General features: G+C 32.2%; 2 protein-coding genes and 1 pseudogene across 2 annotated transcripts; 2 read left to right on the top strand and 1 right to left on the bottom strand.

Annotated features, from left to right (window-relative positions):
• Positions 1 to 3,371: 3,371 nt before the first annotated feature.
• Positions 3,372 to 5,546, top strand: LOC106315809. Its single transcript, XM_013753634.1, has 7 exons — positions 3,372 to 3,669; positions 3,798 to 4,153; positions 4,244 to 4,544; positions 4,641 to 4,871; positions 4,934 to 5,097; positions 5,165 to 5,224; positions 5,324 to 5,546. The coding sequence occupies exons 1-7, from the start codon at positions 3,417 to 3,419 to the stop codon at positions 5,366 to 5,368; spliced, it is 1,410 nt and encodes a 469-aa protein (XP_013609088.1). The 5' UTR covers positions 3,372 to 3,416; the 3' UTR covers positions 5,369 to 5,546.
• Positions 5,547 to 20,069: 14,523 nt separating this feature from the next.
• LOC106315167 lies at positions 20,070 to 21,412 on the bottom strand (annotated as a pseudogene).
• Positions 21,413 to 25,247: 3,835 nt separating this feature from the next.
• LOC106315166 (probable E3 ubiquitin-protein ligase LUL3) lies at positions 25,248 to 26,361 on the top strand. Its single transcript, XM_013752921.1, has 3 exons — positions 25,248 to 25,343; positions 25,594 to 26,148; positions 26,234 to 26,361. Exons 1-3 carry the CDS (start codon positions 25,248 to 25,250, stop codon positions 26,351 to 26,353), a joined length of 771 nt encoding a protein of 256 aa, XP_013608375.1. The 3' UTR covers positions 26,354 to 26,361.
• The last annotated feature ends 22 nt before the right edge of the window (positions 26,362 to 26,383 follow it).

The following is a 26,383-nucleotide window of genomic DNA, read 5'->3' as shown; positions in this document are numbered from 1 at the left end:
ATGTCTTATACGAGTGTGTTTGGATGAGTTCTTTAAAAAAAAAAAATTCTATGTGTTTTTTTGTGTACACCGTGAGGTCATGCGACTTATAATTTATTTTACTTATGTTCTTTGCAGATTTCAGGCCTTCACAATTGATCTATGGTTGAAGAATGTTTATTTTTTCACAAAGATTTTTTTTTTAGTTATGAAAACAACATTAGTTTTGATTTCCAAAAAATCTATTCAATAAGATTGTTATTCTTTTGATTTCGACAATTGTAAGAATTATTTGCTGTTGTTTAAAACCATTCCCAAAAATCGTATGTTATATTAGTTAATCATTGACATAAACCCTTGTATACATCACTGAAGCAAGTAAAAAACAAACATCGAAACTTAAGCCAGGGTTCTATAATCTAATGCCTTATTCTACATTGTCTACTTTATCACCCTACGAATTACTTCCAATAGATAAGAAATTACTTACCTTAGAAAAAGACTGTTGTCCAGACAAGTTGGCATTTTTCTTTTGCATCTTGATTACTGGTACTAGTTCTCTCCACCTCCAGTGTACTGCAAACAATAAAAAAAATCAAAATCAGCATATGATCATAGTACTAAATGATGATCGAATGAATTTAAATGAGAACACATCCATTTAAGATTTACTACATGGTTAGTGTGCCTTCCCTTTGCTATGTGATGTTACAACATCTTCTTATCTCTCTCTCCTTCAAAGGCTAGTTATCATTAAACATTGATCCATGGTGACTTTTATATGAAATGAAATAAATATAAATAAATAGAGTATAATTGTTAATGATTAAAACAACGAGCCATGCGTGGAATGATATTATTATTATTTTTATTGATAATCCAGGGTTCCCCACTTACGTGGATCATTCCCTAGGTCCGGTTAGGCAGCGGTCCACTTCACCCGGGAGGGTTTAAACCTGGGCTGGGGACAAGGCCCAACACCCAGTACCGCATTTGATGACAGGATGGGCAGTTCCCCTCCGCCTGGCGTCGAACCCGGGAGCATGACAATTGTCCCCCAAAGTCCTTACCAAACGAGCTACCACATCCGGTCAATGGAATGATATTATTGTGACAAATTATTACGACTATACGTTAATATTTAGATGGTCATTATCTAATTGAATCACTTTCTTCTTTAAAAAAAAGAAAAATTTATTTGAATCGTAAAATTAAATTAATCATGATTGGATATACACGGAGTATTAATCAAAACAAGAAAGATGAAAATTAGTTGTGTTTTAAGTTACTTCATTCATTTTTTCCTGCCCTTTCCCATACCTTTCCCATATATACTAGAGACCATGTGATATTTAACATCATCACACATATGTAAAATTGATGTTTACATTTTATGGATTATCAAATTAACACTACTGAATCTTAGCCAGACTCGAACTACTCACCAGCTGAAGTATCATAGATTCATCTAGTATTGGCAGATTGTTAATCTCTTTGTACTTTCGTTTTGTTACTGTTCAAAAATCAGATCCATACAAAAAAAATACTCCCTCCGTTTCAATATAGATGATGTTTTAGAAGGTTTGTTTTGTTTCAATTTACATGAAGTTTTGAGATTTTAAAAAAGTTTTGAGATTTTAAGGTTAACTTTAACTTTATTGGAAACTGTTCAATCAATTAGATTTTACAGTCTTTTTTATAATTGGTTAACTGATTTTAAAATTATATCTTTAAAATATTTTTCTAGGGAAATGTAATTTTCTTAATCTTTGTGTACTATTACAAAACATCAAGTATTATGAAACGGAGGGAGTAATATAATGGTTATACAAGGAAATTCACTTTAAGTCAAAGTAGCAAATTAGCAAATCAATTCATTATGACCACTCCACGTATTATAGCATATCCAATGTATATCTCTATTTTCTTTTCAAAATGGAGTAAGGACATGACTGGTTTTCCCGCTAGCTACCACCTGCAAACGCAGTTTTTGCGATTAATAGCGGTTGTTGGTGTTTTGCAAAATCACTCAAACCGCTCTAAATCGTTCTAAACCTCTTAAATTTAAAAGCTGGTTCCAGCTAGCGGTTGCGGGAGGGTAAAATTTCTTTTTTCTTTTTTCAAAAACAATATAAATATAAATACAAAAATAAAAATAAGAATAAAATTTTTAAATTGAAATAATAGAAATACTAAAATATATCTATTATATTTTAATTTATATTATAAATTTTTAGAATAAAAATATTATCTATAATTTTTAACCAAATTTAAAATATAATTTTATGTTTATTATCATATTATGATGTTTACTATATTTATGATTATATAAAATGTAAATATTGTTAATTTATTATTTAACCGATGTTGTATTTGATGTCCAGGAAACCGCCTCCATTCCTTCACCGACCGCGGAGGGAATCAATGACGACTGAACAACACCGGAATATCTGCCGGGAACAGATCCGAACCACCAACTTCACAGCTTTCCTTCATCTCATGTGTTCCAAGCATTAGAGAGCTTCAATCGAGACACTTCGAGATCTCATCCAACACCATACGCCACAAACATAAGAGACGAAACTTCACATATCTAAATCACCATCCCTCGGAGAGCTTCAAATTGTCCGATGACGAGATCTCATCCGATACATCCAACCACCGTCACCATCCAACATAACCATTCCACAAACGACAATAAAGCCGAGATTCAGAGAACTAAACACCTCCATCTTCATAGAAAAGACGAACGCAACCCATATCAACAGAGTCCATCACCCACGCTTCAAACATCTTCATCTGAAAACCGTCGAGACACCCCTCGGGAACCACCAACGGAACCCAAAGACAGAGCCTTCGTCATCAAACGAAACCACCACTTCCGAATCCCCTCCTACACCCGTTTACCACAGAACAACCACCGTAAAATACGCCCCCCCATGAAACCAAAATCCGAATAACTCCATCTTGAAGACGCGAACCACCGGAGTCGAAGCCGACTACACATCGTCAAGAAGACTCCGTGTACCGGAGTCAGATCCTGATCGACGGAAGAGGGAGTCCTCAAAAACACAAGGAAAAATTGTTTTTGCAAAAGTTCACATGGGTCATATGACCACCCTCGTTTTATGCTAGCTCTGCCACTTAAGCACACTTTTAATAGTATAAATATATATAAGATATATTTTACTTGTTTGTTCTTTTTCCATAACGTTTAATAAAGTAGATAACCCCCATTATATTGGATTAATTTATTCTTATACTAATTCTAAAATGTTGGTATAAGGAAAAAGATTTATCCGAATTCGTAAGCCCATAAGTTTAATGGGTTTCAGTTAGGCCCAATAGGTTGGTGGCAACATATATAAAAAGAAAAACCCTGTGACAAGGGTAGAAACGAGATCTGTGTCTGAGATCTGTTAAAAGGTGTAGAGAGAATGGGTGGGAACGATGCTGCTGCGGCGGCGGCGGCTAAAATAGCGGTGTGGTGGGACATGTTTGACTGTCCGGTTCCAGAGGGTATCGATGCTCGTGGGGTCCGTCCCAGTTTGGAAGGAGCTTTCAAGGAGCTAGGCTACACTGGTCCTGTCTCCATCACAGTCACAGCCTATGGAGACCAAAAACAAACTCCTGAACACCTCCTACGAGCTCTATCTTCCACTGGAGTCGCTGTGGTACATACCAGATCTGGTTAGTCCAGCTTTTTTATATATATATATATATATATATATATATATATATATATATATATATATATAAGTATCTGCGGAAGATATGGGCCTTTTTAGTTAATAAAGGAATATATGGTAATGAAATAGGATGCACGTGCGCACTCATGTATAAAGATATGGTGAAATGGCGAGAGGATAATCCTCCTCCGGCTAAAATGATGATCATATCCAATCAGGTGTTAGATGTCTTCAATTGGGATCTGTCTCGGCTACAACAACGCACGTGTTACGACCTTTTTCTGGCTTATTCAGTCAAACCTCGCGCAGGATTGTTCGTGCGCACTCGCAAAGAGTGGCTCTGGGAAAAATTACTAACTAAGACAAGCACTGGTGAATCATCATCATCATCATCTGCTAAGTTTTATTGCAAATCGTGCTCTTTGGATCGCCAAAGCCTGAAGAGTTTCAGGAAGCATCTCTCCACTAAAAAGCATGCACTCGAAGTAACCATCCTCTCTTTCTCTCTCTCTCTCTCCCTCTCTGATTGTATCAATTCTTTGTTTCATTGTCTTTTAAATGTTTTCTTTTTGCAGGAGATTTTACGCCCTGATGATTCACAACTCCAATCTGTAACGAGCAAGTGGGGAAAGAACTACGCTGCCACGCCTGAATTTGCGACAGCTAAAATCCATGTGTTGTGGGACATGTTTGACTGTCCTATTCCCGACGGTTATGATGCTCGTCGGATCCGTCCCAGTTTGGAAGGAGCCTTCAAGGAACTAGGCTACTCTGGTCCTGTCTCCATCACTGCCTATGGTGACCATAAAAAAAACCCTGAACACCACCTTCAAGCCCTCTCTTCCACTGGAATCTATCTTGCACATGCCACTCTTGGTTAGTTAGTTAGTTAGTTAGTTAGTCACAAAAATTAATACCTATCCCTCCCTACTGAAAATGCATGCTATGCTTTCTTTTGTTGAAACAAAACAGAAGTCGTGAACGGCCGCATCTCTGATGATATTGATGAATGGCAATATAATAATCCTACTCCGGCTACAATGATGATCATATCCGATGAGGCTGATGATGCCTTTTCAGATTTTCTTCCCCATCTACTACAAAGAAATAAGTACAACCTGTTTTTGGCTTACTCATTTAGGCCTCCCCAAATGTCAGTCTTGGTCACTTCTGCAGAGTGGCTCTGGGATAGCTTACTTGCAGGTGTTTTTTCACTCCTTCTCACTTTCATATAACCACCAAACTAATCTCTTAAAATCTATTAGTTTCAGAGACAAGAAGACATGTTCCTCTTCTCAAGTGCAGTGGACGTAGTATTGAAAGGGTTAATGAATCTACCGGAATGTTTTATTGCAAAGTGTGCTACTCTGATTTCAAACACCTGGATGAGTTCATCAAGCATCTCTCTAGTAAAAAACATGCGCTGAATGTAAGCATCCTCTCTCTCTTTGAAATCAATAATACTGTTTCCTTATCTAACCAATTTGAGCAAGCAGGGTAAGCGTATTACTGATCATTTTGAACGTTCCGAGAACCTACAACTCTACTGGATACAGGCAAGCTTTTTTCTTAATGACTAATTTGATAGATTTTACAAGACACAAAAACTGTATGCATGCCATTTCTCACTAACTCCATGTTTTTCCATATCGTAGAGGCATCATTTTCCAGAGAGCAAGCGGTTCAAGAAAGCTCCTTAGTAGAGGATTTACGACTTTAGTTATCAGTCTGATCCTATCTTCTTCTTTTCTCGTTTTCTAGTCTATGTTTCTGTTTGAACTATTTTATTTTCTTGTTTATATTTATAAGTTAATCTGTTTAGTATAACTTGAGTGGAATCACTTTGACTTGTAAACTATTATTACCCCTTATCTTAATAAACTCTGAGAGAAAGAGAGAGAGAGAGAGAGAGAGAGAGAGTAAGTGAGTGCTATTCTTCCCACTGATAGATGGATCATTGAGATAAGCTGCTGGACGTATGTTTTCTGCAAGAAGAAATGAATTTTGATTTAGGACATCCTGAGTTAATTGTATGTAGAGAAAAGTACACCGTTTCAAAGATAGTGGGATCATGGCTTAAGTGTGAAAAATATTAGCATTTTTGTTTTACTTAGAAAATAAACAAATAGAAATCAGTTACTAAATTAAACTACTTTTCTTTTTAAGCATTTTAAAAAAATTTAAACATATTTCATGTGTCAATTTTATTGATAACTAGGGGTATTCCGGCGCTACGCGCCTGGTTCATACGTTTTGTTGTCTAATAAATTGTTAAGGATTTGTTGATCCATTGGTATTGATTAGTGATAGTAATATATTTGTTTGTTTTGTAATTGTCCAGGCGAAAGATGAATATCGTAAGTTATATCCCATATTTGAATGAAGTAAGAATTAAATATAATTTGGATAATATAATATATAGGTGACAGTTGCACCAAATTAAATATAATTTGGATAATATAATATATAGGTGACAGTTGCACCAAATTAAATATAATTTGGATAATAAAATGAGTTTGTATCTTTACATATCTCAAGTGAAGGCTTTATATACTGAATCAAGGACACCTCTAATCGACACATACTTCTGAGAGATATATTTCTCAACCAACACATATTCAAGCTGTGTTCTTTCGTGATCTAATTTGATTTTATTTAAATATAACTTTAATAATACCACTTATAGGTGTTTGTGTGGAAGTGAGTGTTGTGGATTTGCCGGAGCTTGGGCTGCAAGCTATTCTTGTAAAAGGATGCGGGATTAGAGGAGAATGCATGAGAACATGAATAGTAGAGTTTATATGTATATGATAAAAAATTTAAATAGAATTTTGGTGTCACCCTTTTACCTATCATTAAGGTTGAATTTGTTGGAGCTTGGGTTGAAAGTTATTGTTGTATAAGGACGTGGGATTAGAGGAGATTGCATGAGAACAAAAAGAGTAGGGTTAATAAGTATAATATATTAAAAGGGATGGGTGGGGTTTTAAAATAAAAAGGAGCAGCAAACAAAGTATAGAGGTACAAAGTGAAGATCAACATAAATCTAGAATTCTGTAGCATCGGTCCGTTTTCATAAGGAAACAATGTCATTTTTCGGGAGCTTAACTTGCGATTTGGTACTTTTCAATACACGATTATGGATATATTTTATTGCATTGATGATTTTATATTTGCGGTATGTAAATTTGAGTTTCAGATTTGGAGTTTAATAAATATAGAAATTTGTAATGGTGAAAAAGGAAAATATCTAAATGGTGTGAAAGAAAAAGAAAAATATTAAAAAGAAAAATATCGAAATGAGGAGAAAAGTGACATGATATTGAAGATTAGCACCCAATAAACCTTTTTATTAGATTACATTCTCTACATACCGGATAACTTATTTTTGTACGAAACCACTGATCAATGCAAGGAAAATGGAAATTATGTCCGCAAGTAAGAAAGCAAAGATTGTTTCCATCGTTGTAATTTCCGTAGCATACAATGCATATATCGTTTTCCTCTTCCGTAGTTGGAGGCTTATTAGTACCCTCTAGATCGGTGATGATCAGATCAACGTCTAGTCTTGATGTTGCGTTTTGGTTATAGTCTTTGATAGTTAGAGTAACTTTGATTAGCTAAGATATTGATGTCGTCTCTTACTTCATTCATCACGATTTGGGTGGTTTCTTCAATAAGGTATGTTGAATTGGGGTGGTGAATGTCATGGTATAGTAACATGTATTCCATGCTTTTGTTGTTGTGAGTGTTGTGAATGTCATGGTATGTTAACATGTATTTCATGCTTTCAATTGGATGATAGGGGAACTGTGCGGGAAGGTTTCCCATCACACGGCTCACCAACTTGATATTCCGCTTCGTTGGGACTAAATGTTTTTTACTCTCTCTCTCTCTCTCTCTCTCTCTCTCTCTCTCTCTCTCTCTCTATGATTATGCCATTTGTGGCAGAAAGTTACACAGAAATGAATTCAGGATTTGATATTTAGTCCGAACAACATGCGATTTTTGTCTATCTCTCTCTTTCTTTCTAATTTTGATCCGTATGAGACTACGGTAAACGAACAGGACCACAATAAAATACAAAAAATGCAACTTAAATCTGAATTTTCTATTTTTTCTTATAATTTTTTCTCTTTTGTTTCATCTACTTCCATTTTCACTTGTCTCACTCAGTCTATACATCACTTTATATATTTTCGAGTTTGGCTAATTAAAATGTAAAAATAATTCTTGTTTTTAAATCGTGAGGTTATTTTAATTTAATTTTATTTAATAATGATAAAGATATATATTTAAAATATATTTATAAACCGATTGTTTACTTCTATAATAAATATATTAAGTTTATGCCTTCAGTCAAAAGAAAAAATATATTGAGTTTTGTTTGGAATAAAATAATTGATTTTGAAAGATATAATAAACTCATTTGATTGATTTTCATAACTTAATTAATGTAATATTTATATTAGGTAAAACTAAATAAAATTATAACTGTTTTAGTATTTTATAATTGAAATAAATACAGTATTTCGTACGTTGGTGTGAGGGAATATATATTTTATTTTTTATGGGTCTTTTAGCACATGTGCCCAGAATGTAACTGGTTTTCGTTAGTTTGTGTATAGGTGTGATTTGAGTAGTATTTTAAATGTAGGCACAGTATTCAGCCGACAGTTTTAAGCACACGAACTTGTTTGATCTGTTGCAATTGGTGTTGTAAGAATGTGTTTAGAAAATTTCCTTCACAGAAACGACATGTCAAAACATAGAGGTGGCTCCTATAAAGAATGCGAACAACCGTTTGTGGAGATCAATTTAGTATTGCAAAATAACAAAAGATTTCAATATATCTTTATATATTATAGAAAATTATGAGAAAAAACTACACTACAAGATAGATTGTCATGCTTAGATTTATCTGCTTTGCTCAGCCCCGGAAGAAGAAGTGCATCAGAAGCATACGACGTAAAGTTTTCAGGTTTAAACGCAGTTAATACTATGAGATTATCAGCAACGACGAAAATTCCATCCTAGAGAGCAACATACTTCCTATTAGAAGATGGTACAGTTACACGGCTCAAAGAAGTTAAATCTCTAGAATCATCAAGAAAACCCAAGGAAATGATATCCCTCAGCTCCAATTTCTATAAGTATGGTGCAGCGAGCGTCTCGACCTCTGTATCCTCAAGCTCCAGGCTTCATCTTCAACCTTACCCACTAAGCAGTCAACAACCTTTTGACCTGAAGTTTCCGAGTGAAAGAATAAATGAGCGCTCGAAGTTGAGGAATAACCGACCTGAACAGAAAGTTAGCTTAAGGTTAATACGGAGATGAGTTAATTGACGCATTTGAATAACTAAAACATCGCTATTATGTTCCAGATGCAGGAGATTAAAAAGACACGTAGTATATCACCTCTAACATTTTTCTGGATTTATACCAAAACAAAACCTTAGGTTTTGAGCCAAAGGCTTGAAATTTTATATGAAATTTGTAGGCTATGCCGTCGAACACACTTAAGCATATATAGACATCCCTGCAAAATTACAATGGTGTTAGTTGGAACGTGGAAGCATTGACCAAAGGTATTTCAAGGGTTTTATATCGCCATGCATAACTTCATCTTAGTATATTGAGTTCGAGATCACATAACATGTTACTGCTGTAGTACTCACCCATGGTTCTTGATTGCAAAAGCTGTATAAGAATAAAAAAGAGCAGCAACATGAGTGATATTTAATCCATTGGCGAACCTATTTGACCTCGTTGAATTCACCACACCACCCATCCAAACAACTTGAGAAGCAGCAACTGTAATGCAAAAGGAAAACACAAATCATCATTGTTTGAAAGAGTTAGCAAAAAGAATACGTTTAAAGTCAACTTTAAAGTTCCAAGTTAAAAAGCAAACAACCTTTCTTCTCCTATTTCTGCTTGCACAATGATCTTTCCTAAAGCAAACAAAATCAAATCCAAGAATACTCAGAAAATAACATGAAACGTTAAGTAAAGTTGATTACACTCATTGTCAAAGCTTACATTTACTCTGCCTAGCAAGAAGGAACTCCGTGGATTGTGCACTACTATTATCATCCTCAACCACTGCACAGAAAGTTTGGAAATTCATAATTAGATTACCAAAGCATTGACCTGAAGAACACATTTTTTTTTTTAGGAACTCTGTGGATTGTGCACTACTATTATCATCCTCAACCACTGCACAGAAAGTTTGGAAATTCATAATTAGATTACCAAAGCATTGACCTGCAGAACACTTTTTTTTTTGCTTTATGAAGATGATTACGCTATAACTTCCGGTTTGGGCACACGCTTCGGTAAGTTACTGAGAACGTAATGGGAACAACTCTGAAATCTAATCGTGACAGGAGCGTCACCAAACCGTAATTTTGGTTTGCTTCTTGCAACATCAAAAGCACTCAGATCAATAGATCGTAGTGAACCACTTACAAGAAAAGTTAGAAAACTTTAAATCGCAAATTAAAAATTGAAATAAGGTTCCGGCTAACCTTGACATTAATAAGCAGCATGTCGAACACCATCAGCTCACCGCCTTTTTCACATTGAGGGCCTCCCAAATCGAATTAGTCTCATCTGAACAGTTTCTCTGCAGTGGCCAACCTTCAGCTCTGATAAGTGAACTTGAGAAGTCACCATGTGGACGTGTTTTAGTGATAATGGACTCGAATTCTAGAATTCGAAAAGCAAAAGGATTTTGCTTCATCGCTCATACGCTTCATCCTCATTTTTATATGTAACGAAGCAGGGGAAAGGTGAGTCGAATTAAAGAAGGATTGAAGAGTACGTAGTGGGAGTAGTTGATTAATTGTCATTTTCGAAGGTGTAACGTCGTCTGAGAAGATGAAAGGGAGTCACCAAAGTTGCGTTTTTTTTTACTCTGGCGAAAGGATGAAAGGTAGGGTTTCTCTAACGTAATTATAATTTGGGCCAAAACAACTAAATGAGCCCAAACCGAATGTGAAAAAGATGTCTAAACTTGAAACAGATCGAGAGTAAATGTTTTAAAAAGAAGACACGTGTCCTCAATTGCCCTTCCTTCCTTGCTGACGTGGACGCAGGAGGAGAGAGGCAATCCAACTTTATTGTTATAGATGTGACTTGTGCATGCTTTAGTATATATCTCGGTTCGGACTGAAATAGTTGATACTTGATTGGACATGTATATTATATTTAGCAATACAAAGCTATAAACATTATACATAATGTCTTGATAATTTTGTTCCCTGTTTATAAGATCGTATGGATCTATCATCTATTTTATTTAATGATTTTTAAAATTATCGAACTTTTTTTTTAACGCTGATTTATTATGATTTTACAATTTTGATATGAGAAATATTACATAGACGATTCGACAACCGACAATACTACCTGCCTTATGAAGGCATACGCCTAACTACATCACCTGAGCCGTCCTACGAAGATCCACGTCTGACCAGATTTACTTGCATCATGTTGAAGATCTCTTGTAAGTTTTTTTTCCGTAGTCTGCATAATTGTTTTAATAAATCGCTTCTCCGAGTTTTGAAACCTGAATTTCTTGTAATCTACAATAAATTGCATAGTCTGAAATTCGAACTCCAGGCCTGAATGTAGAAGCCTTTAAACCTTAACATAGTTAGTTATATGTTAGAAGTGAAAACCACTAGATGAAAAGCTAGCTCCACTTATAAAGTTTTGGGGGTACCAGGTAGACGGCAGAGTATATCAAAACTATGCTGAAAGAAATCATTGAGACAGTCTGAAGTTTTCAGCACTTGAAGAATCAAGATTTATGTTTTTGTTCTCTTAAATTAAATTATAACTAGATTTTAATCCGCACGTTTGTGCGGATATTTTTTTATTTTATAAATGTATTTGATATTATTACAAATGTTTTAAATATATAATTTCTATTTTAGTATTATAGATTATGTAACTCTATAATATTTATATTCTGTATTCAGCAATATTAATATATAGTGATTTGTTTAATATATTTTACTTTGTTATTAATTTGTATTACTTACTAATATATTTTGGAGTTAGGTACCGTAAAATCACAATATGAAATAATCAAATAGATAACCTCTTTCAAAATATTATTTTCTTTAATTTATACAATTTGCTATAATACATTTTTAAAATTTATTTATTTATATTATAGAAAATTAATATGTTTAAGGTAATTTATATTTACATGTTGTGTTTAAGAAAATAGATTTTAACATATATTATTTGTTTTTTACATATTTTATAAGTAAAACACTGTTTTGTTTAAATAATTTAGTCCTATTATTTTAATAAATTTTATATATAGTAGCATCTATCATATTAATTTAGTAAATTTTATTGATATAAGATATTTTTTTGTGTTATGATATTAAATTTTCTTTTTATTGTTAGTTAAGATTTCAAAGTATTAGATTTCTTTAGTTTTTACAATATATATAGTTTGTTTTTTCGTGAAGCATTTAAAAAAGTTATTCTTTATTATCTATAATTTTAGCTTTTGTAAAATTTTAAATATTATTTTGAGTTTGAATATGTTTTTTTTATATTTTGTCAGGAAAACTTTGAAAAATTACTACTACTATTTTTGAGTTTCGAAGTCTACATGAATTTTTTGAATTTGTTTTTTTGTTAATACATTAATACATTATTTAATAAAAAATATTTTAATTTTGGATAGTATTTTCTAGATTTTTCTCAGCAGATTTTTTTTATAATTAAAAAAAAAAATCAAAATTTGATTTGTCATTAGTATTTTAAATGAATTACTAAAATACCATAGTTTCTTAATAACATATTTTTCAATAGGATATGAACTAAAAGTAATTATATATTATTATATTTTTGTATATAAACGTTTTAAAAAATATATTGTTGTGAGTTTCAAAATAAATAAAAATATAATTTGTAGTTGTAGATACACATGTTTAACCTATGTTAATAAATTTATTTTTGTATAACAATATGATATATTTTACGAATTTTAACTCATTTTAGTGATGAGTGGTAATTTATTTGAGGGAAATCGCCACAAATAGCACATTCAAGGTACCATTTTTCATGTTTACACTAATCACTTTTACCCTCACTTTTAATGAAGGGTAAAATACACTTATATCCTAGGGTTAACTAATCTAGACTTAGGGTTTAGAGTTGAGGGGTGGGGTAGGGTTTTTAGAATGTGAATTTCAAGATTCTAATAAATATATAAATAAATACTTAAAAATATAAAAAAATATTAAAAATAGTTTCATAATTTTCGATTTTCAAAAAAAATATTTTGAAAAAAAAATAAAAAAAAAATTCGAAAAAAAATATAAAAAAAAATTATAAAAAAGTTTGAATTTAAAAAAGTATAATTCGAAGCATAAAAAAGTTAATTTTTTATTATTTTTTTTATTTTTATTAATTTTATTTATTTAAATAATGATTTATTATATATAGATAACAATGGCATACGAGTATTTTGTCACTTAATGAACAAGGTATTTTTGAAAATGTCTCTTAAGTGGTGGCAAAAATGAAAAGTGGTACCTTGAAAGTGGTAAACATAAAATTTTTCCTTTATTTAAATAAAAGAATTTTAAATTTTTTTTGTTAATTTACCTATTTAATACATTTTCAAATTTAGATTCATATAGCACTTCTATTTATATATATATTACATAATATAATTATAGAATTTATTAGAAAAATAGTATATAATTTTTGTTTTTTTGTATTCTAATAAAATTTTAGTTAACATTGATTTATAACAATATTATATTACTAATTACGAAATTAATTAATATGTTACTTTATAAAGATATTTAAATTTTAAGTAAGATTTTGTTAGATTCTTTCTCAACAGATTTTGTTATAATTAAAACAAATTAATGTAAATAACCAAATATTTCACATTAACTAATTTTTTAAGTGTTTGTTAATGGTAGATAAAAATAAAACCATAAACTAATAGATTAGATGGATGTGCATTGCACTAATGTTTTTGATGAAGTCGAGTAAGCTTCTCCTCGACATGGCTTTGTTGATATTGAAAGAAATTCTTCATTTTAATCACCAGATTTAGTTCGAGAGTTTGTTCTAAGAAGTTGTAGATTCTTTTTCCTTGAGATATCAATCTGACGAAGACTTGCACTATGAGTTGTTATAAATTTAAAACCATTAATCGATAGGAAGTTCTTGGCATAAAGGGAAGGGTTTAAAGGTTTTCGTAAAGTACACATGAATGGTCCGATGAGGCAGCTCAAGAAATTTTTTGCCATAGACTGACACGTTTACATTTACGTATCTCCATATTTCTAGATGTCAATTTAGTTTAACAAATCCCACGTTTCCACATATCATCTTGATTACGAAGTTGAGGCTTGAAAGTTACAATCGAAACCTATTTTGTTAGACATTTTAAACTCACATTTCTTTGAAAAATTATCATTGAAAACTGAGTTTCAGTATTTTCTAATGAGAGAAACTTCTCAATAAAGCCGTGACAAATATAAGAAAAGAAAAGAGGATCAATGATACTAAGAAATGGAAAATGAAATAAAGTAAGAAGAAACGGAAGCAATGGAGGTCAAACTGAAGAAAGTCACTCTATTGGTCGTTACTGTTGTTGCTTCTCTGCAACGTTAACATACCAGGGACACCAAGAAGAATGAACTCCTTCAACAGAAGCGTGTCCACATCTTCCCTAAACTTCTCAGGGCATCTCTTTCATTTTCTCTTCCCCTTCTTTAAATAGATTGTAAGCATTACACATATTCCTTAAATTTCTCAGAGCATCATCAAATATGCCACCAGAGCTCTTTTTCTATAAGCATTACACACTTTTAGGACGTCATGAGCACATCTGTGGATATCACATACGAAAGTCTTCAAAATACTGTGTATTCAAAACCCACCAATCAAGCTCAAGATTAGGCCTCACCATCATCTTTTAAGAAATTAAGAATGTGCTTTCACTGTAAGCTGTAGATTGGGCCTCACCGCGCGGAGAACCCGATGTTCCCTCGTAGCCAAACTTGTTGAAGTAAGGTTTTTCATTCAATATCAGACTTTGGTCTGAGGTAAGAACCTGCAGCGTTATAGAACTGTTGGGGATCAACCTCTCCCTCTAGCTACCACTCCAAGTGCCGAAAAGACTCTGACACTTCCCACAAATGTACAGTTTTGGGTTGATTCTTAGAACACCAAAGAGTTAATGAGAACCATCTTTGCCCACCCTCTCGAATGCAAGAGAAAGAAATAGTTAAGAAAATGAAACATTCATTCTAGAGTAACTATAATATTGCTCATCTGGTTGTAAGTTGTATTGATGAAGTGAAAGAACCAAAATTGACGATCCATGCTATAGCTGTTAATCCGAGTGAGTATTGCTATTTGAATTAAAGCAGAGGTAAAACCTAGAGAGAAGCGAAGTAGGGTATTTTTTTTCCTCAAATCTTCAAAAAATCTTTGTAAATTAGTTTATATTAAATTAGATGAAAAATCAATTTGGTTCATATGTTTAAATATAATTGTGTGGAAGTAGTCCAACTATAACTTTTGTATAGTAGATAAAAAATATGACTATATTTTAATAGAGTAGAAGATACACTTTGAACAAAAAAATTTTATATGAATAATTTTAACAATTAATCTGCCCATGCTATACTAGTTTAATCAATATTTCATTTTCATAATGGCAATTCTGAAACGCTTTTAATCTTCCTTAAACAATGTTGACTTTCAAAATGAAATATATAAACTGATATTTGATCTCAGAAAAATATGTACATATATACACATATATAAGAAGAAGACTATCATATCACTGCAACATATACTCTAATTGCTACTTATCTAACTTCATGGGAAAGAAGCAGTTGGTTTCAAGCCTCTTCCTATCATTGGAGAGGAATCTAACGGCTTGGTTCCGTTTCAGGTAACATGTCACAAACTTTATTTCCTCATTTTTTATGTCTGCTTTTATAGATGATGTCATTAAAATTCTCATTTTTTATGTCTGCTTTCTATGATGCCCCGGCCTCAAAAATGACATGTGGGTAGTGGGTTGGAAAACCAGATGACAAAATAGCAATCTTGACAACCGCAATTTAAATGCTATGAGAAGGTGACTGTTGTTTCTGTGCATAAGTATCATATATATTTATCTACTCTTCATTGTTACTTATCCACTTGCAATTCTCCCTGTGCTTCTTTTTGGTATGATATTACAATAGTTAGTTCGCTTCTATGTCGTGCCTAGGTAAGTCTTATGGCAGTTTAACTTGGAATACTTCATTTGGCATATTTTTTATTACGTAGCACGCATGTGCGGTAATAAAATATTTGTTCTCTCTCTGAACATGTTGATAATTTGAAATCGGGAAAATATGCTGTGGTGCCTAATATGATATACCTATTTGAATTAAAGCAGAGGTAAAACCTAGAGAGAAGCGAAGTAGGGTATTTTTTTTCCTCAAATCTTCAAAAAATCTTTGTAAATTAGTTTATATTAAATTAGATGAAAAATCAATTTGGTTCATATGTTTAAATATAATTGTGTGGAAGTAGTCCAACTATAACTTTTGTATAGTAGATAAAAAATATGACTATATTTTAATAGAGTAGAAGATACACTTTGAACAAAAAAATTTTATATGAATAATTTTAACAATTAATCTGCCCATGCTATACTAGTTTAATCAATATTTCATTTTCATAATGGCAATTCTGAAACGCTTTTAATCTTCCTTAAACAATGTTGACTTTCAAAATGAAATATATAAACTGATATTTGATCTCAGAAAAATATGTACATATATACACATATATAAGAAGAAGACTATCATATCACTGCAACATATACTCTAATTGCTACTTATCTAACTTCATGGGAAAGAAGCAGTTGGTTTCAAGCCTCTTCCTATCATTGGAGAGGAATCTAACGGCTTGGTTCCGTTTCAGGTAACATGTCACAAACTTTATTTCCTCATTTTTTATGTCTGCTTTTATAGATGATGTCATTAAAATTCTCATTTTTTATGTCTGCTTTCTTCCTTTTTGGTTCTTTGTATGCATGTCATTTCCCACAACACTATGTTACGTTTTTCAAATTGTAGAGAAAACATTTCCCAGAGAGCAAGCGGTTGGGGAAAGCTGCATTGTAGAGGTCGAAAAGTTGTGAAACTGTTATTACAGAAGTGATCAGTTTGATCCTATCCTATTTTTATTTTTCGTTTTCTAGTCTATATATGTTTCGGTTTGAAACATTTTTTCATTGCCTTTTGCTTGTTTAAAACATTAGAATTTTCTCAAGAAACTGAAGAAATGAAAAAGGAAGAAAATAATACCTTCCGGAAACATTCATTATCCTTCATAAGAAAAAACCAAACTGTCATCATAAGGACTCATATAAGTGCTTGATTCTTGTTGAAAATTTGTTTTGAATCCAATAACTTAGAACCATAAATTTTAAACTGATAAAATATATAAGAAATCGAAAGAGGAAGAGGAAGAGGAAGAGGAAGATGAAGATATAGTTAGTCAAAAATATTTTACTGAGGTGAACAGTTATATGAGGTCATGACCAATCAAATAAAAGCAAAAAAAAAAAAGAGTTAAACACAAAAATATTTGTACGATCATGATCTATTTTTTCGTTTTTTCTTCTAATTACGTTCATGATAGTGGTTCTCTTTTTCCTGGGATATTAGATAATTACGTTCATTGTCTTATTGATGTAAATTATCTTTATATTAACTCAAATGTTTTAATTGATGCAAATTAAAATTAAAATAACATCATTTTATTAAACTGATGTCAAAGATAAATATAATTATATAATTTAAGTTAGCATCAATCTTTTATTGAAGTAAAAGTATCATTTCAATAAGTGATGTCAACAAACAAAAAATGAATACATCATTTATTTAACTGATACAACTTTTTATCATAGTATCAATTTTTGTAAAATGATACAAAATATGAAAAAGCATATCATTTTATTGAATTGATGTAAAATAAAATAATAATAATATCACTTACTATTAAATGATGCTAATTTATATTTTGTAGTGTATTATTTATTACCTTTGTATTCAGAAAACAGAAAACTTTCTTGTAAAGAAGAAGAAAAAAGGTTGAAAAGTTATGAGAGCTAAATGGGCCGAAATGAAGAGGAAGCCCAAGCTTGCCAGTGTAACACAACACTTTGATGCATATATATATGATGAGTTACGTTGTGTGTTGCTGCTAGCATGGTAAACAAAAACAAAAATTGCAGACATAAAGCAAAACTTCTAATCTGAAGGGTTTTAGGCAAAAAAAGTAAGAATCTTTAGGGTTTTTGTTTCATTCACATTGTAGATCTGAAGTTTGAAGGGAAAAAGTTTGAATCTTTAGTTGAGGTTTAGGGGGTTTCTTTGATTTCTGTGTGGATCTTCAAGTTTTAAGATGAAAAGGATGAAACTTTTTGCTGGGTTTTTGGGTTCTTGAAGAAGAAAAGGACGAAACTTTTTGCTGGGTTTTTAGGTTCTTGAATCTTTAATACTGTTTATTGTGATTACTTTTTGAGCAAGTTAACATTTTGTGCAGATAATGATGTTGGCAGGAGGAGGTGGAGGAGATCCTCCTTGTTCGCGTAAGCTCTTTGCTTTTTTTTCTCATTTTTTTTTCTAGGCTTCTAAGTTATGTTTTTTTTTTGGTTATGTTTGTGCTGCAGCGGAGAAGGACACAATCGTTTGGGTGGACATAGAAAACTGTGGAGTCCCAAGCGACCTCAATTCCACAGAACTCTATGGTCTCATCGAGCAAAAGCTGGGTGAAGACGGTTTTAATCGCGGGAACTTGGTGGTCAACGTGGTCGTGCCTTTTCTGGATAGTTATGTTCCTGAGCTTGGGCCGAATATCAAAATTTGGCGAGCAAGGAATTACAACAGTAAGCGATACATGATTCACTTATTCGGAATTTTTGGGAATTGTTTTTTATATGTTAATGGACTTGCTATTAGATTAATGGACTTGTTTTTTTATATGTTAATGGACTTGCTATTAGATTAAGAGCAAATCTCCAAAATAGCACATTTCTAAGTTTATATCACAAAAATAGTACTCAAAAACTAAAATGACCAAAATAGCACCTTTCTAAATTTATCCTTTGAAAATTTTAATTTTTTTTATTTTTCAAAATTTGAAATCTTATCCACAAAACATCATTTCTCAACTTTAAACCCTAAATCCTAAACTCTAAACCCTAAACCATAAACCATAAACCCTAAACTCTAAACCCTAAACCCTAAACTCTAAACTCTAGACTCTAAAATCTAAACCCTAAACCCTAAACCCTAAAATCTAAATCCTAAACCCTAAACTCTAAACCCTAAACCCTAAACTCTAAACTCTAGACTCTAAAATCTAAACCCTAAACCCTAAACCCTAAAATCTAAATCCTAAACCCTAAACTCTAAACCCTAAACCCTAAACTCTAAACTCTAGACTCTAAAATCTAAACCCTAAACCCTAAACCCTAAAATCTAAATCCTAAACCCTAAACTCTAAACCCTAAACCCTAAAACCTAAATCCTAAACCCCATCCTTTGTGACTTTTGATCTTGAATGCTAGTTTGGGAACATAAACTTGATTTAGTGCTATTTTTATCTTTTTCTCCTAGATTAATTGATGAATCCTCTGTTTCAGAACCTCTTAACAGGACGAGAATCAAAAAATAAGAACCAGATAGCCGACAAGTTCATCAAGCAGAAAATCAATAAGTGGCTTGATAGCAACCCAGCTCCTCACAACGTGATGGTCACGCAACAGGAGATGACGACGTTCAACAGGCTGAGAAAGGAAGGTCACACAACGTTAATGGCCTATAACACCAAATCTGTTTCGGGAGATCTACTGAGTATACAACTTGACAGCAAGTGGGACTGGAGAGAGTTTTTATCTCTCCCAATCAGGCAGCTTAGCAAAAAGGAGAAGTGCAGACTGAAGAGCAGACTGAGGGCAAAGGCGTTTAGGAAGAAGCAACGCGCGAAAAGGAGGAGAAGATGGATGGCGATAAAGAGTAGGTGGGTTGGAACCAGAACAAGATGGAGGTGAAGAGAAGACAAGACAAGACTACTTTAGTTTCAGAGAGTTGATGGATCGAGGAGGTGAAGAGAAGACCTAAACTTTAGTTTATTTAGCTAGTTGTGGTTGAACTCTCTCCTTTATTAATTAGTAGTAAGGAAAAAGACCTAAACTTTGGTTGATCTCTGATGTTGGTACTTCGGTATGAAAGTTTAAATTAAGTAAAAGCTGTGGATACTTTTCTTTGCTGAGAGATTTAAAAGGAAGAAAGTAGAACTCGTCAATTCTTGTGGAAGATAGATAAAACTTGTCCCACCAATGCTCTCCCTTATCGAACAATCTTTTCTTGTGCAATGTGTTGTCCAAGCAGAAGGCTACAGCACAAGCAACAAAAGGTTCTGAGTAGAACGGGACATTCACCATGTCGTTGAAAATAAAGAGTTTCATCAGCTCTGGAAAGAGCGAAGAAGAAAAAACTATGAGATGATTACTACATACCCAACGAGCGCATGTGTGGACAGGACCATAGGCTTTGATTGCAGTGTGTTCTCTTTGAAGCCTGCAGCTATCTGGACAAGGCTTCTACTACCAACTCTTGTCAGGGCGGCTAATAGTCCAGCAATTTCTCTGCAAGAATCACGTATCATCTGAGAGATGCTTACATCGAGACAGAGGAGCCAGCACCAGTACCAAACAACCCTGATATCAGAATAGCGACTCCCTGATCACAGTTGTCTTTTGATACTTCGATTCTTCACTGCTCTTTGCAGCCACGTATATACCAAGCTAAGCTGTAAACACTTACCATGGGGCAGCACCTACGATGCCAGCACGATCAGTCCGGCAGCTTGTTTGCGTAGTTGGTGCAGCACCATTGTATGCTCCACCAACTGTAAAAAGGTGAGCATAGATCCATACAATCACCACAGCGAATATCACAGCAAACCGGTCGAACACATTTTCCCCTAATTTGATCACATGAGGCAGATACTGCAAACAGGAAACATCCAGAAAATGAAATCAGAAAACAAAATTATGCAAAGATATTTAAGGAATTAGACAGACTTATTGTGTTAGTAAGTGGAGATAGTACCTGTGAAACAAATACTAGAATAAGAAGCTCAGGCAGCCCAATCTCTACGCACTTAGCAACATGGAATGTAACAGAGAAATTAACATTCTCGTTTATATTGTTTGATAGTTAGTGTTTGAGTGGCATCTTCTAGAGTAGACTTTACCCCTGGGAAACCAAACTCGTACCAGACCCACCAGTGGAACAGCTGAGATAGGACTTAAGAACCTAAAAATGAATTCACAAAATGAAAATTTTACATGGTATTGTAAATAATATTGTGGTAGGAAGACGAATGTTTGAGACTATTTCCTTCCTTTTAGACTTAACCTAACAACATTGCGCCAGAGGCCACTGAAACCAAGAATCATCTGTAGGGTTGAAGCAACAATCAATGCGCCTTGTGTTGCTCTCATAATACTCTCAAACCGCTGCAAAGGCAAAACTTCTTTTAAAAAATGACTATAAATACACATCTAAGAAAGAGAAGCAGAATCCACATCAAGGTCATCATACGTCTATAGGGTTTGAGGTATCACTGAATCTGCCAGAGAGGATGATGGATATGGTGTCAGATCCATTTCATCTTTTTCCATAACTTTATTAACTAAATTATTATTGTCCCTTTCTTTTTTTGAACGTCTGATTAAATAAATTCTGAAGAGATCAATCTTTTTATGTGTATAATGTTTATGGCTCTGTACATAGGAAAGTTGATAAAATTTGTATTTTTTTAATACAAATTGCTTGTGGTTTCCAAGCTAAAGGGATTAAAGGTAAATGAAGGTGTCTCAAAGCCTCTCATCATGTAAACTCTATCTAGGAAAATAAAATAAGAATCAAAAGCCTATAGCTAAACGCTTTCAAAAGTTTATGCAAAAAAAATCAAATGAACAAATATTATATAGCCATATATCATTGTCTTATTTTACTTCTTTTTGTTTTTGGTTAAAAATGCGGGAATTTTGAAGTTATAATAGTTACAAATATTAACTAGAAATGTGGGATTTTTGAAACCATAAAATTTATAGAGTGTAAATAAAATATGGAGAATTCTGAAACCATAAAATTTATACAGTTTAACTAACACGAAAAAAATTATAAAAATTTACATTTTAAGTAAGTATGAAAAAGTGTCAAAAGCTATAAACGTTATATTTTTTTCTTTTTATAAATCTAACAATTATTTCACATAATCAAAACTACTCTATATTAATTTCTTGATATGTAACTACTCTTTACTGAAACTATTTACTGAAACTATTTACTGAAACTATATATGTAACCACTCTTTATTAGTTTCTTTTACAGCTAACATTAAATGATTATTTTATTTTTAAAAATAAAAAAACAAGGAAAACATAAGAAAAGCAAATATAAACATATAATTATATAGAGTCAAATGTGATAAATGCACATGATTCAGTTTCCAAAAACATATTACCCCAAAAATATATTTACAACCTACGTAGTTAGATTTGTTCAGTTAATCACACATGATTCAGTTTCCATAAGCATATAATTATATAAAGTCAAATGTGATAAATGCACAGATTAATGGATTGCCATAAACAGTATACATATTCACAATTTCGACCTATATAACTTCCATTGAATACATATGAGTTCTAATAAACCCAAAAAGAAAAGAGAAAGGCATGGAAAGCATGTGGAATTTGGTGATTATGATGATGATACTTATGGTGATGGTGGTTTTAGAACTAACTAGACCCTGATCTATGAATTTTTATTTTTTAATTATTTATTTTATTAAATGATGTATGTGTATTGCATCTTAAACTATCTATTTTTTTACGAATGTATGATATCATATAAAAATATATAAAAATGAGTATATAGAGTCAATTAGATAATTGTAAAAACAGAAAAAAAAATTTGTGTGCGATATCATATAAATAATGATCTGCCCAGTTAACAAAAATCATGATTTTTATATGTGTAATTTTTTTTATTTTGACCATTTCCTTAAAACTATAATAAATTTTACATATTTTAATTAGATTATTTTTAATATCTTTACCTTTTTATTTGAAATGCAACTCAATATTTTTTAAAAAATTAAAACAAAATATTTTTAGAATTTGTTTGAAAAATACGAAAATTACATTTTAGATTAAAATAATCCTAAAATATGATAAGTTTTGATGTAAACGAAAACTCAAATTATGTCAAAAATAATTATATCCAATGATAATAATAATTTAAATTGATTATTTTTAAGAAAATACATTTACAAAAATATTGATTGAAAGAAAATTCATTTATCTTTCAAATATAAAATGAAAATATTATAATTAATAAATAAAAAATATAAATAAAAACCATAAATTTAGCAAATGACAACTGAGTTATATTATGCTAAAATTTTCTTTCTAACAATTTAGCAAATGACAAATGAGTTATGAGCAAATAATACCATATAATTTTTAAAAACATAGTCATTCTTAAATATTTTTTGAATAAATAATTATTTTTAAATTTAATCAACTGAAAATAATATCCCTACAATTGTTTGAGTTAAATTATACTTTTATTGATGCATGTTATATATTAGTGCTGCATATTTTAGGTAACATTTTAATGATGCACGTTTTTTAAAATCTCTATTATTAAAATTATGCACGTAGGGATAACTCATGAGTTTTCTTGGTTGATTAAATTACATTATGTCCAAATTTATTTAAGGATATTTCATTAAGGTAACCGAAAAAGACAAACAATAAAATAGGAAGTTTAAATTCATTTAAGCATATTTCATTAATTTAACTGAAAAGATAAGTAATAAATTAGGTAGTTTTATTCGTTTTATGATATTTCATAAGTGCAACTGAAAAAAACAAGCAAAAAAATAAGGAGTTTAATTAATAAAGTAAGAACATTTTCAAATGGGTATTTCTCTTTTAATAATATAGATGGTACCAGCCATGGTTATGGAACTGATAATAAATGGCAATTATCTACTTGAAACCTTCAAAGTGATGTTCTTTAACTATGTGTCCCCACATTTATTCTTGATTGGGTTTATGTGTATATTTATGTATATGGCTCTGTATATAGGAAAATTGGTAAAGTTTGTAATTTTTAAATACAAATTGTTTGGGGTTACGGAGCCAGAGGGATTAAAGGCGAATGAGGATTTATCAGAGCCTCTCATCATGTAAACTTTTTTCTAGAAAAAAAATAAAATAAGATTAAAGGCGTATAGCCGAATACTTTCAAAAGCTTATGCAGAAAAATGATTAGATGAACAAAGATTATATATGTGCCACACATCATTGTTTTATTTTATTTTATTTCAGTTAAAACGCGGGAATTTCGAAATTATGAAAGTTATAAATGTTGGTTAGAAACTCCGGAATTTTGAAACCATAAGATTTATAAAGTTTAAATATAACGCGAGAAGTTTTGAAACCATAAGATCTATAGAGTTTAAATAAACGCGGGAAATTTTGAAACCAAAAAATTATATACTGCACGAATTAAACAATTATTTCACATCATCAAAAATAATTTTACCGATAAAAGATAATACTGCGCGAAACAATTTATTATCAGGCATTGAGGAGATATGAATTTTACATATATCACAAAACAAATAAAACCTCCTAAACGATCTTACAAGGACATGGCATGAGAGAATATCAACAAGGTTTTTTAGTTGAACAAATCTGCAAAATTATCATAGGTGTCTTGCTACACTTTAATTATTTTGAGGAATGGGTGTTTGTTTGTGTTTGAGTTTTGATTTACATGCGCATTTGTTTGTCAAGTTATTAACAGAAGATACAACGAGAGCTTATGGACTTCATTGTGAATCATTTGCATATGTTCTTCCCATGTCTCTTCAGAATCTGAGAAACTATGTGCCCCCCAGTGTTTCTCTCACGTCCATAACACATCAAGTCCAAAGAGAACCATGACATGAAGATAAAGAAGTCAATTCATATTCATTCCTGTGGACTTGAGAAGATAATTAAATAAATGCTTATCATTTAGTTGCCATAAATTTAATATATTATACATTAAAAGTTTAGAAGACTGATTTCAAGCTTAACTTGACTTTAAATTTAATGTAGAATTATAGTGAAATTTTGTTAATAATAGACAGTGTTACTATCAGTGTTTCAAAAAAAAAGACTGTGTTACTATCATTAATATAATCGTTTATTGGGTTGGTCTTCAAACAGAAACGTAATAAACCGTTCACGATAACTTTTTTTAAATAACACTTGATGTGTACTGTTTGTCTTGTCTTGTCCAACATCTACGTATCCGGACTAAAAGTCCAGAAGATAAAAGAGTGTTTAGCCTAAGTTTGTTACAATGGAATGACTAATATATTGCAAACTCACTTATCGCACAAACTCAAAAGTGAAATTTAAGATCAACATCATCAATGCCGAGTCACCATCCTCCCACACAGAATATTTCTGTCCAAAAAAGAAAGATTCAAACAGTATCTTTCAAATCAAATGAAGCAGAGTTTGTTAAGGTCTGTGTATCTATACACTCACGATAAACACCCATGAGTTGACTTTTGCTTCTTTTTCTTCTTAGTCTTCTCCTTTTGTTTAACCACAGGTTTGATCACTTCCTTGATCGCAGAATCAAAAACTGCTTTCACGTTCTGTAAAATGTAAACTTTCAATGCTCTGTCAATCTGAATGAGAAGAGTTGTATAGTATAGAACAGACCTTATGATCAAGAGTTGAGGTTATTTATATGATATATGAGTACATTAGTATGATTATCTAACAAGGGTGTTCTCATTATGTTCCTTTGTCTCATTTTTCAGTTTTACTATCATATTTTTCGCAAAAGAGGAAGAAAACTGCACAATGGTCCCTCAATTTCCAGAAGCTTTCAAACCAACCCAAGTCCCTTTCCAAAAAGGTACAGCACAGAAGTTTGTACAACCTTCAGGGACAGGAACAGACCTAGGTTTCTTTTCACTCGACGATCTATCGAACCCATTACCAGACGAGGTGTACCCACTTGTAATATCAGCAGAGACAGTGATCTCACCAAGCTCGGGTTCAGAGGAACCATTAGTTCACAAGCAAATCACGCTAGCGTGTTTGGAGAAGACTGACGATGGATCTTTCAAAGTGAAAGTCATGAAACAGATCTTATGGATCGAAGGAGCTAGATATGAGCTACGTGAGTTGTATGGTATCGATAACTCGACCGCACAAGATGATGATGTTGCGTCAGGGTTAGAGGATAGTGGTGACAAAGAATGTGTTATTTGCTTGACTGAACCTAAGGACACCGCCGTGATGCCTTGTAGACATTTGGTAAAAACTTCTCACTTTTCACAATAATGTCACGTTTTGGTTGAATTATCCTATGACTAACTCATGTTGTGTTTGTCTCTTGCAGTGTTTGTGCAGTGACTGCGCTAAAGAGCTGAGGTTTCAGTCTAACAAATGTCCCATTTGTCGACAACCTATCGATGAGCTTTTAATGATTAAAGTGGAAACTAGCAATGAACAACACTGAAAAAGAGGTTTCTTTGCTTCACTCTTAAGT

The sequence above is a fragment of the Brassica oleracea genome, chromosome C9 (genome assembly GCF_000695525.1).
Source record: "Brassica oleracea var. oleracea cultivar TO1000 chromosome C9, BOL, whole genome shotgun sequence".
Classification (NCBI taxonomy): Eukaryota; Viridiplantae; Streptophyta; class Magnoliopsida; order Brassicales; family Brassicaceae; genus Brassica; species Brassica oleracea.
Note: the sequence above shows the minus strand (reverse complement) of the source record. Positions and strands in the feature narration are given on the sequence as shown.

Bases quoted from the DNA above. Each gene is read 5' to 3' on its own strand.
- LOC106315809 (XM_013753634.1), top strand. From the start codon at position 3,417: ATGGGTGGGAACGATGCTGCTGCGGCGGCGGCGGCTAAAATAGCGGTG. The intron at 3,670-3,797 runs GTTAGTCCAGCT...GTAATGAAATAG, and splicing joins TGTGGTACATACCAGATCTG to GATGCACGTGCGCACTCATG. The intron at 5,098-5,164 runs GTAAGCATCCTC...TTGAGCAAGCAG, and splicing joins GTAAAAAACATGCGCTGAAT to GGTAAGCGTATTACTGATCA.
- LOC106315166 (XM_013752921.1), top strand. From the start codon at position 25,248: ATGCCGAGTCACCATCCTCCCACACAGAATATTTCTGTCCAAAAAAGA. The intron at 25,344-25,593 runs GTCTGTGTATCT...TGAGTACATTAG, and splicing joins ATGAAGCAGAGTTTGTTAAG to TATGATTATCTAACAAGGGT. The intron at 26,149-26,233 runs GTAAAAACTTCT...TGTCTCTTGCAG, and splicing joins TGATGCCTTGTAGACATTTG to TGTTTGTGCAGTGACTGCGC.